This window comes from Nansenia antarctica (genome assembly GCF_963989245.1).
Source record: "Nansenia antarctica genome assembly, chromosome: 4".
Lineage (NCBI taxonomy): Eukaryota > Metazoa > Chordata > Actinopteri > Argentiniformes > Microstomatidae > Nansenia > Nansenia antarctica.
Window position 1 is genome coordinate 61,098,592 of NC_137689.1, and position 14,355 is coordinate 61,112,946.

The following is a 14,355-nucleotide window of genomic DNA, read 5'->3' on the forward strand; positions in this document are numbered from 1 at the left end:
GCTATGTTCCCTGTGCCAAAGAATGCTGTGATTATGAAGAAAACCTGACAGGAAATAAAAGTACCAATAGTCATGGTCATTATTATCCCCCTCAAACAGATCAGGCATCTCAGTCCAGTTATGGTGCAGTAACATTCTTCTACCACTGAGTGGCGCTGTCACCCTCCAATGATAACAAATCTCTCAGCGCACCACGCAATAATGTATCAGAAGTTCTGATTCAGAAATTATCACTACGGAATCATGTAGTCATGACACAATGTTTTAACATTCCGCACTTGTTATCACTACGGAATCATGTAGTCATGACACAATGTTTTAACATTCCGCACTTGGTCAAGTTAACGCACAGAAGTTTTGACCTGCTCGACTCTCGACTCTCTAGCGAAATCCGTTTGTCACTGCGTTTTATTAGTATTCACAAGTATTCACGATCAATAACCATTATTGATTGTTCTTCATTAGGTATTTATTCCTCCAATGTATCAGAAATTACATGTTCAATATAATATTTTTTATATGTGTCTATATTTTATAGTTACTTGCTGTTTTAACTCATTGGTTTTTCATGTTTCTCCCTTATGTTACCATGACCACAGTTAATATGGAGGGTGGTTATGATGATTATAAAGCCCTACTCCACGGGGAGGTAAGTTGAAACAATAGTCAGGCACAAATGCACAGGAGATAAACTGTTAAAACTTTAATGTGTGTCTCCCTCTTTTGCAGAAAAAGCTCATGAAGGCGTTCATGTTGCTGAAACATCCGGTGGAGGTCCCCTCCTATATAACAGCTAAGGACATGAGGAACTGGCTGTATACGGACAGGCCCTTCCTGCTGGATGAGTGAGTGATTTCTTTTTTTGTGATCAATTTTGTATTATTATTTCAGGGAATAATACAAGGGAGTGGTAACAAAAACTTAAACACAGGAGAGAAATACAATGACAAAATTCAAGTACAAATACAAAATTCCCAGAAACCTGCTGGCTATGTCTATGAAGTCTAAGATCCACCTCTGCATAGTCAAAGATGAGTGAGAGATTTTATCAAACTGTATAGATAGGTTGATATATTCTATGGATAGCAGTCTGATACATTATCAAACTGTATAGATAGGTTATTCTATGGATAGTAGTCTGATACATTATTTTATTCACATGAAGGTATGAGTACATGGCTGAGAAAGAGCCCAACTTACAGCTCCATCTCCTTGAACTTGTAAGTAGCCTACTAGGACAACACATGAACATGTTTACTGACATACCCAGCAATAACAGACAGTCAATTCATTTTATTAACATATTAGTGCCCTGACTCTCCTGTAAGAAATAATGTGTAATGTTGTGCACAGCTCTGGAGAGCCGAGAGGCTCCTCGGAATGGAGAAGATGGAGGAGGAAGTCCGCAGGGAGATCGAGGATGAGCACCGCCTCTCACTGCTGATGGGCAGAACGGTATGGCAACACAACACACTGCTATTTCCTGGAGACAAACCTCAAAGTGCTCGCTTGAGTCAACTCTCTGTCTGTCACATGAAGGTAACCATGGAGGGGATGGACCTGTTCCTGTGCAAGACCCGATCAGCTGCGGAGGAGGCGGTCAAGAAGATCCTCCTTCCTGTCCTCGCCTCACTCCTGAAGGAAGTCACTCACTCCAGGGTATTTCAAATGGTTGGAGATCTCTCCCCAGAGATCGTAGAGATGACCTATGAAAATTTCCTGGGTAGGTAATACAGAAGCATCATGCCTACTGTAAATGGACTGCACTTATAGAGTGGCATATTCCAAAACGCTTTACAATGGCCTCTCATCACTGTACATACTTTGTGTTTTGTCCCCCGCCCCCACCTGTGGTGTATGTCCCCACCTGTCCTACCCGCTGTACATACCTAATGTTTTGTTGTATTGTTCTTCCCATGATGGATGTATATTTATCTTGTAGATAGTAGTAGTTATTTGTCTGTATTATCTTGTAGATAGTACTATTTGTTTTTTTTGTCTGTCTTACATGTAACGATGAATTGAGAATCAAGGACCCCAATTGAAATAAGCCAGTGGCTTTCTTGGGTTTTTATCCTGTTAGTTGACCTTGTATGTAATATGTACTTTCATGTACCTACTTCTGCAAATCTTCTAATAAAGTTTTCAATCAATCAATCAATCATTCACCCATTCACACACCAATTCACTTAAGAATGGCATCACAGAACAAGGCATCACATTACTGCAGTTAGGATTTTAGATAACAACATACATGCATATATTATATTATTAAATATTATTTATTATAGATATTTTATTTTTATTTTATAGAAGTGTCCTAACCCTAACCCTAACCCTAACCCTGAATCCTTAACAGAGAACAGGTCAGAGGCCAAACTGAAGACCTCCACCATGGAGAAGACATGGGAGGCTGCTGCTGCCAGGGACATCAGTGGGCTGATGGAGAATGCAACTGCCTCTTTTCTCTCCCAGTCTGGGAGAAATTATGTTCTCTCTGCCATCACCAAGGCCATGGCCCACGATATGATCCGTGCCATCGCCCGAAAGCTCACAGCAGGAGCTGAAACCTTCCGCCTGTGGAGCTTTGCTGAGCAGTCGTCCGAAGCCAGGCTCATCGCCATGGACGCGGTGCAGGACATGGACATGAGGGTGAAGAGGGTGGGCTCTCGTCTGCCGCAGATCCCCAGGCAGATCATAGTCCTGGATGCCACACTCAGGCAGCTCTTTAATGAAGTACTCCTGCTGCTCAACCAGGAGGCCTTTGTTGGCCGGGGCAGCGAGTCAGAGGCCAGTGTTCTGACCAATGACGTGAAGGCGATGGCAACCTTCTTGCCATGGGTCCAGGTGACAGAGGTGGAGGAACTGGCGAATGTCCTCCTCCGAGACGATGACAAATCGGAAGTCATCAGGAATGTCATTTCCAAGCTGAAGAAGCTGGCCTACAGCAAGGAAGCGCTGAAGAGAGCAGTAGGTGACGGCAGTGCCTACAGGAACATCGCCTTTCTGGTGGGCATCGCCGTAGGGAAGTGCGTCCCAGACCAGTACGCATCCAGCCTAGAAGAGCACCGGGTGAGTTGTTTGGCGATGGAGGATGTCAACATCTTCTTCGAGTTCATCGGAGACGACGGCACCACCACAGCTCTCCTGGCAGAGGAAAAGAGGCTGCAGAAACAGGCGGTGCAGAAGGAGGTGCTGCGGAAGGAGGTGCTGCAGAAGGAGGCAGTGCAGAAGGAGGCAATGCAGAAGGAGGTGCTGCAAAAGGAGGCAGTGCAGAAGGAGGTGCTGCAGAAGGAGGAGGTGCTGCAGAAGGAGGCAGTGCAGAAGGAGGTGCTGCAGAAGGAGGCAGTGCAGAAGGAGGCAGTGCAGAAGGAGGTGCTGCAGAAGGAGGAGGTGCTGCAGAAGGAGGCAGTGCAGAAGGAGGTGCTGCAGAAGGAGGCAGTGCAGAAGGAGGAGGTGCAGAAGGAGGTGCTGCAGAAGGAGGCAGTGCAGAAGGAGGAGGTGCTGCAGAAGGAGGTGCTGCAGAAGGAGGTGCTGCAAAAGGAGGCAGTGCAGGAGGTGCAGCAGAAGGAGGCAGTGCAGAAGGAGGTCACTCCCGGGGACAACCAGGCCCAGAGCGCAGCCCCCCTGGAGGTCCAGGCTGGACCATCGGTGGCTAGCGAGGCCACACCGCAGGTAAGTTTCCTTGCTCTACTGGGTTTAAATAAGCAGGAATAATTGACATTAAATTGCTTGCGCACCGGGAGAATTCCATGTGGCCTGTGGGCTGAGTGGGCAAGTGAGCCTATTCTTGAGAGGGAACCTTGTGAGGGACAGCAATCTCTTTGCGAGGGAAAGCAGTACAATACCTTTTAGTTATCTAACACAATCATTTCCTGACTTTTCCCTATCTGTCATTGTGTCTGTTTAGATTAGATTAGATTCAACGTCATTGTCATCGCAGAGTACAATACAATGAAATGCAGTTTAGCATCCAACTAACCAGAAGTGCAAATAGTGATATAATGGCATGATACAAATAGAACAAGAGGTAATGATAGGTAACTATGTAATATACAGTATGTGCAGAGGTAGTATTGTAAACATCAGTATAGTTTAGAGGTATATACTACAGTTATGGGCAATATGCAGTTATGGGCTATGTACAGTGAGGTAGTTTATGTACAGCAGGGGTATTCAATTACAAATTCGGTTGGGCCAGATTTGAAAACCAAGAAATTTAGCTGGGCCAGACATTTTCAGCGGCCAGTAGCCTAGGCACCAGGTAATGACACATTTCAAACCAACACAAATGAATGTAGGCCTAATGACATACAAGCAGTTTATTTATAGTTTTCCTTTTAAATTAGGTAACATCTGACACAGGCACGTCAAAAAGACTTGACTGAACACAATAAAAGAGCTGTAATTGAACAGAACCTAATAGCAATACTTTTTTCACTTTTTAGGTAAAACAACAAAATGTTGGTCTCAACTGACCCATGCACATCTTAAAGTGCATAAAAAAGTGTACAGTAGTATACCAATAAAAAAAAAGTCCTTTTGTAAAATAAAAATGTTGGTCATAGCTGACCCAGGCACAAAGTGCTTTTAACTGAATGAAGATACACCTTGAGTGCACAATTAAACAAGTTACAGTTACAGTTAAACAATAAAATTGAATCTAATCTAATCTAATCTTACCCTGCTGACTTTCTTAGTGTGAGAAGTGACATGTTTATTCTGAACAAGAGCAGTGACATTTGGCTCATAAGATGTCAATGCAATCCGAAGGCATTGGTGAAGAGTACTGTCAGTCAGGGAACAACGTGAGCTGCTTTTTATTTGATTTGAGATTGTTTATTAAGGTAAGCCCCTTGAGAAGAATCTTCTCATTTTCGAGGGGGTCCTCACATATAACAATACAAACATAATAGTAACGCATAACAAATAACAATACAAAGCACCTACACACACTCACACACACAGCCCGTCATCACTCCACAACCCACCACCAGTGGCGTAGCGGACGGGCCCGCAAGCGACGCACCGCGGGGGGGCCCCAGCCACTAGGGGGCCCCCTAACATCGGATCCCACATTTTTTTTTTTTTTTTTTTTATAAAACAAAGAAAAGAAGTGGCCCTTCATTGTGTCAACCTTAATTTTAATATATAGGCCTATATTAAAAAATATAAACATAGTTAGCCGTATCCAATAGCAACATGACTTTGACGTCACACGAAAATGAGCAAGCGAAAATACCTCAGCGGCGCGCAAAAACAGGAACTTTCCTATAAAAAGGAACAAAATTCAGCGAAACTTCGAAAAATGTCATATTTTCTTTTACCCAATGCAGCTTCTGGCCCTTGCACACCAATGCGTTTTTTACATCCGTTAAAAAAATAAATTAGAACTCATGTTGTGTCAATCACGCTTGCACACCGAATCAGTAATATTCGTCCATCCCCCCCCCAAAAATCGGAACAGGTTCGATTATCTGCGTTTTTCGCGTCCGTCAAAAGCCTTTTGAGAGTTGTTATTGACCACTCTGCCATGGTAGAGGGACACATCGTCAAATTAGAACTGCAGGACAGTTGGATTAATGCTTACGGAAGTACATGTCTCAAGTATTATCTCGGCGGTTAGTCGAGTGAAAGAAAACAACATACAGATGATAATTCACACAATATAATACCACGAAAGCGTACAGCACTAAACAATAACATTTATTTGGGCAGCATCACGAAACAATAACATTCATTTGGGCAGCATCCTACTCAAACTCAGGCAGAAGGGCAGGGTCCGGGCAGGTGCACACAGTCACAGACTGCCAGTGCATCATACAGGTACATCATTCAGCTGGTTATAGCGGTTTCTTTTTCTATTCTACTATTCTATTCTACTTCTGCTGTCTGCGTCTCCCTGGGTATTCCAGATGGCAAACAGTAAAGAAATGCCACAATATACCAGGACTTAAGAAACGAGATGTCCAACAAAGGATTTGACTAACCCTGGCCTATTTTGCGCAACAAGTAGACTCTGATGCAGCGGAGACAGGGTTGCCAGATTGGCTGGTTTTTGGTGGATTTAGCAGTTTTTAGATTGGTTAGGTTGGAAATTCTCAATCCCATCTGGCAACCCTTAGCGGAGAGTCTACAGCTTGTATGTTTACAGATATCGCGCTGCTGTGCACACCACACTTTGTTAAAAGAAATAAAGCTTGTACTTTTCTACTGATAATACATTCTACTGATGTAGTCATTTGGTTTTAGTTATAGGCTATTGCTCTCACTTGTTTGTACCTTTTGCTAAGTCAAGCATTTAGAATGTAGAGTGCATATTGCGAAATTTCGCAACGTCAATAACCCATCGGACTCTAAAAAACGCACGTTTTTTTTTTTTTTTTTTTTAAACCTCCGTTGCGAAAGGGCCCCCGCCGCCACCTTGCGGGGGGGCCCCGGGATTTTGCGCTACGCCACTGCCCACCACTACAACCCAACCGCAATATATAGATGCAACAGTCAGATACATACATAATATAATTATCAGAAGACATCAGAAAGTAGTCGAATTGAGCAACAACAGAGAGCACATTAAAGGAAAATACAAATACAAACAACCTTGTGTTCATGTGTGAAAAGCTTGCTTCACAGGTGTATGTTGATCCAAACATACTGAGCACATGGATTGCTACTTTCTTAACGTTAGGGAACTGGTGCACTACAAAACTTCGCAGGTCCATTAGTGCGAAGCTCCTGTGCCATGGTTACGGATGACTGCATGTCAACAAGTTCGAGTATGGAAGACACCACTCCTTTTCCTCTGGTGGATAAGTCCCCTTCTATTGCAGCAGTGAACGGGTCTCTGGCAAAGCCCATCACCTCTGCGGGCAGAGCAAGTCCATCCAGTCGACCAGCAAAGTTCTCTTTCAACCTCGCAATGAAAACAGTCATCACATCTGTGATTTGTGCCAGGGATGAGACGCATTTGCGGAGCGTCGGAAAATGCAGCATTCTTCCGGTGCAGAAGTCGGCCGCGAAAAGGTCCTGTTTGACTTGGAACGCGCCTGTTCCACAAGATCAATCACAGTTTTGTCTCTGCCTTGTAGCCCCACATTTAGGTCATTCATGAATATGTCGCTCAGAAAGCAGACATCAGCCATGAAGTTGTCGTCCAGTATGCGATTCAAGTGTGTTTCTGCCTTCGTTTGCTTGCTGCTGCTGCTGCGGAGGAAAGTTGTAATCTCCTCTCTGAGATCACAGAAACGCTCCAGTGCCTTGCCTTTGGACAGCCACCTGACGTCGTTATGCAAAAGCAGCTTGTGGTGCTCAGCAGACATTTCTGACAGCAGCTTGCGGAATAAGCGATGTTGGAGGCTCGAAGTGGAGCGAATAAAATTTATTGTAGCCATTATCCATTGTTGTTTTAAGCTCCCCGCTTAGTTTGTTTAGAGTGTTATATTCACGTTCTGTAGGCTACTATTGTAGACATTTCTGCATGAATTTCTGAAATACGTTTTTCTCTGCTTTTATGGCTGGGCCAATCGGGGGTCGCCTCTGGGCCGCATGCGGCCCCCGGGCCGCTAATTGAATAGGCCTGATGTACAGTATCGAATGTGCAGAAGTATAAAAGAAGCTATGTCAGGAGACATGCGCAATGTGCAATATACAGTATGTGCAAAGGTAGTAATGTAAACATCAGTAGTGCAAAGGTTATAGAGCGATCACATTAGGGATGAGTAGCCAACAAGTATTGTCATTGTCATCATAGTGTAGGAATTATCCATTGTCATATCCATAGTATCCCAAGGTGGGGGGGATACTGAGAGTCATAGTCAAGTGTGTGTGTGTTGGAGGGGGTGGGCAGTTCAGTGTCTGGAGGGGGGGATTGTTTATCAGAGTGATAGCTCTGTTATCTCCATCGGGGAGTTTCAAAGGACTATGGTACTGTATTTGATAACTGCCCACTTACCCCATTTAGGATGGCTAAAAATAGCCAATGCACTAAGATGAGGGGAGACAACTGAATGGTTTTATTCTCAGAAAAGACAAGGGATCCCTCTTGCCAAATACATTCATAGAGACATTCTAGAGATTGCACCTTTCGTGTATTCACTGTATGTCTTATATTATATTAACATATATATATTATATATTCACTGCCAGGACACTAAGGGACCAGCACAAGCTGGCTGAACCAAACACCAAGACCAGCAGGCTGAAAAACTCAACCCTGCATACTGCAGTTAGGCTGTACAATGACAGTATCTAGACCCACAAAAAACACAGCATGGCTACCATGACTGCTACCTGCCCTTGATTTGCCGCCTTGAAATATTTTGAACCTTAAAATTGTTGTGTACGCTGCTAATATTTTTTGTCATGTATAAATTATCTCTTGTCATGTAAGTTCTGCAGTTTTTCAGTGGGGCCTTGGCTCCACTGCAAGCATGAATTAATCAAATCAAATCAAATCAAATCAAATGTCCACAGGAGTGTAAAGAGGCCCAGATGTTGGAGGCAGCAGCGCCAGCTTTCGCAACCTACACCCCAGTCCCACAGAGCACAGACGGACAGGCCTGCCACATGAGAGCGATGGTCAAAGTGGCGAACGAAAGAAAGGCAGAGAAAGAGGTTTGGAAGAGGGAGATGGAGGAGAAAGAGAAAGAGCGGGAGCAAGCAGAGGCCAGGCACACGAGAGAGATGGCCAGAGTCGAAAAAGAAAGAAAAGAAGAGCAAGAGCAACATGATTCTATTGGCTTCTCAAATTACCTCAAAGTAATTTATATTTTATCTACACAAATGATAAGATTATTTTATGAACATATAAAATCAGTGCCCTTTGCAGTGACGAGATGATGCATTAAAGTTAAGTGTATTACAAATTAGCCACGATCACAATAACATTAATATTGTCCTGTGTAAGACACTACAGGAAATAATGTGTTGCTGTTCCTACTCTTAGACTGCTCTCCTCTGTTTGTTTACAGCCCTCAGAGCTCATGGCTATTCATTCCAGTGGTGAGTTACTTTTACTGTTAATTGTCTAGAATCGCAACGAGTTAACATCATAAAACAAACACCCTCACACCAATCATTGTGTCTAAAGTAACAGTTGCATTAATCATTTAATAAATGGAAGACACTCAAGTATCTTGTCCTTTCTTCGCAGAGGATAAAGCCACCAAACTGAAGACGAAGAAGAAGAAGGGAGGAGTTCGGAGGTTCTTCAGCCGTGTTTTCAAAATGATGAAGTGCTCCTCTTGCATACAACAAGAAGACCACTGAGACAGCCCCCCAACACACACACACACACACACACACACACACACACACACACCCACACCCACACCCACACCCACACCCACACACACACACACACACACACACACACACACACACACACACACACACACATAAATGTCTTTAGTGAATTAAAGAATGCTTAAAAAACTAAATTGTAGAGACACAAAATGGACATTGGACAACAAAAGGTCATGAAAAAGTTACTCCAGGATGTGTCATAATTTATATAGCTAATAGGAAAGAGACGAGAGAAGGTAGACATTAACTTGTTGTCTTGTTTTGTCATTATTTTTGTTTTAAAGGAAAATAAAGAAACATTTGAGCACAAAAAAAAACTATGGTTGTGACTTTGAGATGATCAGAGACAGAACAACTCTACAGTATACACATTTTAATAAAGAAATACTGAATACATCTGTTGAGTATAAAACTATCCACACCACAAATGTATCATTAGTAGAAGTACAAACCATTTTACTACAAAGCAGAAGAAATACATCCCTTATCCAGCAGTATAAAATGCTAACATATTACAGTTAGTAGGTTTTTTTTGTTGGTCCTAAACATTTAAATTAATTAACAACTTACATATATATTTGTCAAATAATGAAAATACAACTGACATGTAATACATACATCGTCAAACATTCAAGTATACTCCGCCCTTTGTCTAACCTATGCTACAAAAATACAGTTTTAATGTAGACAACTACAGTGATGCATTTTGAGTGCACACACACACACACACAGTAAAAAGCATTCTTGCAGTTTTCTCTCTCTCTCTCTCTCTCTCTCACACACACACACACACACACACACACACACACACACACACACACACACGCACACTATTTAGGGAAAGTGCATCTTGCGTCTCCTCCACAGGTTGACTTTCCTGGAGGTGAGGATGTGGGTCATCACACTCAGCAACATCAGGAAGATGGTCATGGACAGGGCCGCTTGGGAGATATGCGAGGCCCTGTGCGAAGTCAGATTTGCGAGGCCTTTTATAATGATGTAGGCTACTCAGTGGTGTGCCGTCAGGGCCAGCAAGGCCTTCTCTGCTGGCCTAAACATCATCAGAATATACATTTTATTTTAATATATTTTTTCCACAAATATGTATTAATGATTCCCCATAGTCTATTCTCTTCATTTCATAGCTTTCCTCTTGGTTGCGCTGCTTCCAGTCTCCGATTGAGATTTGGAGGGCTGGCCTTTATGTTAGAGCTTTTATCCAATCAAAATGTGTTGCTAGGGGGCTCCAAAATCTGCCTGCCTGCACAATAAACGGTGCCGCGAATTCGACCTGTAACTTAACGTTGGAACGAGAAAACCTGTGGCGTACCTAGTAAACCTACGTAGATGCGAGCAAAAGCAACAACGGCGCCTGCTGTAAGGCTCAATGATGTCAGCACCCAGCACGTCTTTTGATTGGATACGCACTATTGATACGCACTATTGATACGCACTATTGATATTCACTATTGAGATGCGTAACTATGCCGGTAGATGTGAAACTTTTGAAAGTGCGCAGGGAAACGGAGCTCACAACGAAAGCTTTCGTTGACTGATCGATAATACTGATCGATTGTGTCCTGTTTTTGGGTAAACAATAACTTTCATTTAGGGGACACGATGAAAGCACCGAGTCCACAAACAGAGGATACAACGTTGAGCTTCTTTCTTTTCTGGCTGAAAACAACCCAGATTTACATTACCACCTGTCCACAAACAAAGTGTTTACTGGGACGTCAGGCAAAATACAAAACGACCAGATTTTTGCTATTGCTGAAGTGATGAGAAGAGATCAAAATGGAGATTAAAAAGGCACCCTTTGTCGCTATTATGGTGGACGAGACGACAGACGTGGGTAATGTAGCGATCTTAAAGATGTTAGTTTAACACTCTTCATTGTAAATGCGGATTTATTGATAAAAAATGCTTCGGAAATATTAATATAACTCTGTTGTACTTGTCTGACTATGTTAAGGTGATGCAACGCCCGGTTATACTGTGTTTCTGTCTAGTTTCTAGAGCCATGGCGTCATAACGATGGTATTAAGAGGTAGAATAATTCAGGTAGGAATGTGTCGGACATCACTGAAGGCCTAGGTGTGAATTGCACCGCCCGCCACTGGAAGCAACACTGTCTAGAAGTCATAGAAAAAAAATCTCTCTCTTCTCCCTTTGGTGGGGCATTGTCCAATTGCCCCTAATGAACCAGCCTCCCCAGCACCTCAGACACAGCAGGCTTTGTTCTGTACAGTACCTTGCCCTGGATGGTGCAGAGCAGCCCTATCTTGTGGCAGAAGGCGTGGAAGAGGTTGGCCAGGTCCAGGTTGGGCAGCTGGCCGTTGAGGCCCTCCAGCACCAGGTCCAGGCTGGTCACCACGTCGCTGCTCAGCTCCAGAGAGAGAGCCGCCTGGATGGAGCCTCCCCGCCCCTGCAGTGGTGACCAGTCCATCCCTGAGGAGGGAGGAGGGAGGGGTAGAGAAAGCTCTATTACAAATCAATTACGGGTTCTTAAAAGTTCTGTTCCTGAGTTTCAATTCACTTCCTGAATTGATCACTTTGGTACGAACTAGACCCACATCATCTGGACGATGAGTGACACATCCATATTACAGTGTGCCTGATGATACATGTCTGACTGCCTCCTGTGACTTACGCATTATAGTCTAATGTTATAACAACAACCCACAATAATAACGCATTTATTTTGTATATCGCTTTTGTGAGTACTCAGACACTACAGTCCGTGGAGAGAACAAGAATAGATAGACACATAAAAAGTCAAGCAAAAAGCACAGTCAGTAAAAACAACAACAACAACAACAACAAATAGTGAAAGATTAAAACGTTTAACAAACGTTGTTAAAAAGATGGGTTTTGAGGGATATAGCATGATTAGAGGGGCCCGGTTCTCACCAGTGGTGTTGGTGTGGTGGTAGCCCTCCAGCCAGGCCTGCATGCCTATCAGATCATGTTCATTCACCAGGAAGATGATGTCCTTGGCCCAGAACACCTGACCTGGGGGGGGACGACGACGACATCAGAGGTCTCAGGATCATTTATCAGTTCATACCCACTTGTGAGAATGAAATATTGTGTATGAATTAAATGAGTGTGCGAGGGGGAAATGTGTGTGTGTGGGTGAAAGAGGAAATGTGTGTGTGTGTGGGTGAAAGAGGAAATGTGTGTTCTGTGTACATACATCTGTGTCTACTATGTTCTGCGTATGTAGCATGCTCCAGTGTGTGTGTGTGTGTGTGTGTGTGTGTGTGTGTGTGTGTGTGTGTGTGTGTGTGTGTGTGTGTGTGTGTAGTGTGCTTTCGGAGGAGGAGGGGAGGAGACCCCTGAAGACCAGAAGATCCCCAAGTCTGGAGACAAGGAAGATGAGGGGTGGCTCATCGGTCGGTTACCCCATCATCTCGGAGTGCAAGTGTTCGTGCTGAGTTTCTCTATGGAAGTGTGTGTGTGTGTGTGTGTGTGTGTGTGTGTGTGTGCGTGTGTGTGCGTGTGTGCGTGCGTGTGTGTCGTTAGTAACGCCGTTACTGTCATTAACAGACAGGTGTGTGTGCAAGATAAGGTTGTAATTTGTCACATCCGCGTGCAGCAACTCCGTGTCAGACACACACCTGTCTGTTAATCAGTAACGGATTGATTGATTGATTGATTGAAAACTTTATTAGAAGATTTGCAGAAGTAGGTACATGAAAGTACATATTACATACAAGGTCAACTAACAGGATAAAAACCCAAGAAAGCCACTGGCTTATTTCAATTGGGGTCCTTGATTCTCAATTCATCGGCGTGTATACTACACTACTTTAACATACATCAAGTTAGCCACACGTCTTAATGTATGGTTCAATTACTAAACGTGGCTTACAAGCAATATATATTGTATGGCATTACTCTACAGTCTACAACAAGATAAGGTTGTCATTTGTCACATCCGCGTGCAGCAACTCCGTGTCAGCGGCGCTGCGCCGGCGGACGATGTGACATTATCTAGTTAGTAGACAATCTAGTGAAAACATGTCTGTCTAACTCATTAAATCATCATGCAGTCAGCTGGTTATCGGTCCACGGGGGGAAGGGCTGTCGTTAATGTTGGTTCGCTGTTGTGTTTGACTGTTTGTTGTTACGGTGCGAGCGAACCTATGGTCCCGTACAGTCAGGTGTGTTGGCTTTTTTTTTTTTTTTTTACCGACTGGGACTGCAGAGTACTGCGCTGAAAGATGCTAGTGATAAAAACTAACATTTAGACAAGTAATAGCTGTACATGCATGCTTTCGAAACGGCTGTCCCATTCGTGTAGTTCGCTATACTGTTATTCACTGTAGCTTGCTCGCCTTTCCCATGTCTCCGGAAGGGTCACACACAGAGGTTTGCTAAATCCCTCCTTGACGTGTCAAACTCGGTCGTTACTTGTATCTGAGTGAAGTCCAGCGCCTGCCTGGCGTATCCAGGGTGGACGATCCGGACAACTGGAAGGTCCAAGCGGTCTGGTGTTACAGCTCGTGAGTTTAGAATTATAAGGTTATATCTCCGTTTAGGGCAGTTCAGAGATATTGAGCGTCAAAGTTTTTACATTCCATTATGTTTTGTGAGATGGAACCTTTGTATTTTATTAATTACTAACTCAAAAATGTCAACATTTTAAAAATAACACCACACAGGCATTAATAAACACCTAATGGATCAGATTATGTAAAAAACTAAATTTTGACAAAAATTGAGATAGAACCTTATAATTCTAACGTCACGAGCTGTCAATCTGCATCCGGATGTGTGTAACTGTTATTACAGGAGGAGCCTATAGGAGCGTATTCTCACAGCGCAGTGGGAAGTAACGAGGAACATGCCCGGGCATGTCTGTCTGCAGCATTGGCCAGCTCAGCATTGTGTGTGTAGACGTTGTGTGATCATGCCATGACATGCCACTTTCCGCCGCCACCGCTGAGTTCTAGACCCGACATGTCTCCCCAGCCCGCCTGCTTAAAGCGACCAGAGATCAGGAGGACTCTACTCCCACAATGCTAGCGGCTGAGCTGGAGCACT

General features: G+C 43.7%; 1 protein-coding gene across 1 annotated transcript in view; it reads right to left on the reverse strand.

The window, feature by feature from the left end:
• The window catches only part of LOC308156210 (glycosylphosphatidylinositol anchor attachment 1 protein-like), a gene marked incomplete at both ends in the record, with an annotated part of 35,518 nt that extends 21,351 nt beyond the window's left edge, over positions 1-14,167 (reverse strand). The window contains 3 exons of the mRNA XM_080529564.1: positions 11,558-11,754; positions 12,217-12,318; positions 14,131-14,167. Of these exons, the coding sequence (XP_080385690.1) occupies positions 11,558-11,754; positions 12,217-12,318; positions 14,131-14,167 (336 nt within the window). The remainder of the gene's footprint in view (positions 1-11,557; positions 11,755-12,216; positions 12,319-14,130) is intronic.
• Positions 14,168-14,355: the final 188 nt, after the last annotated feature.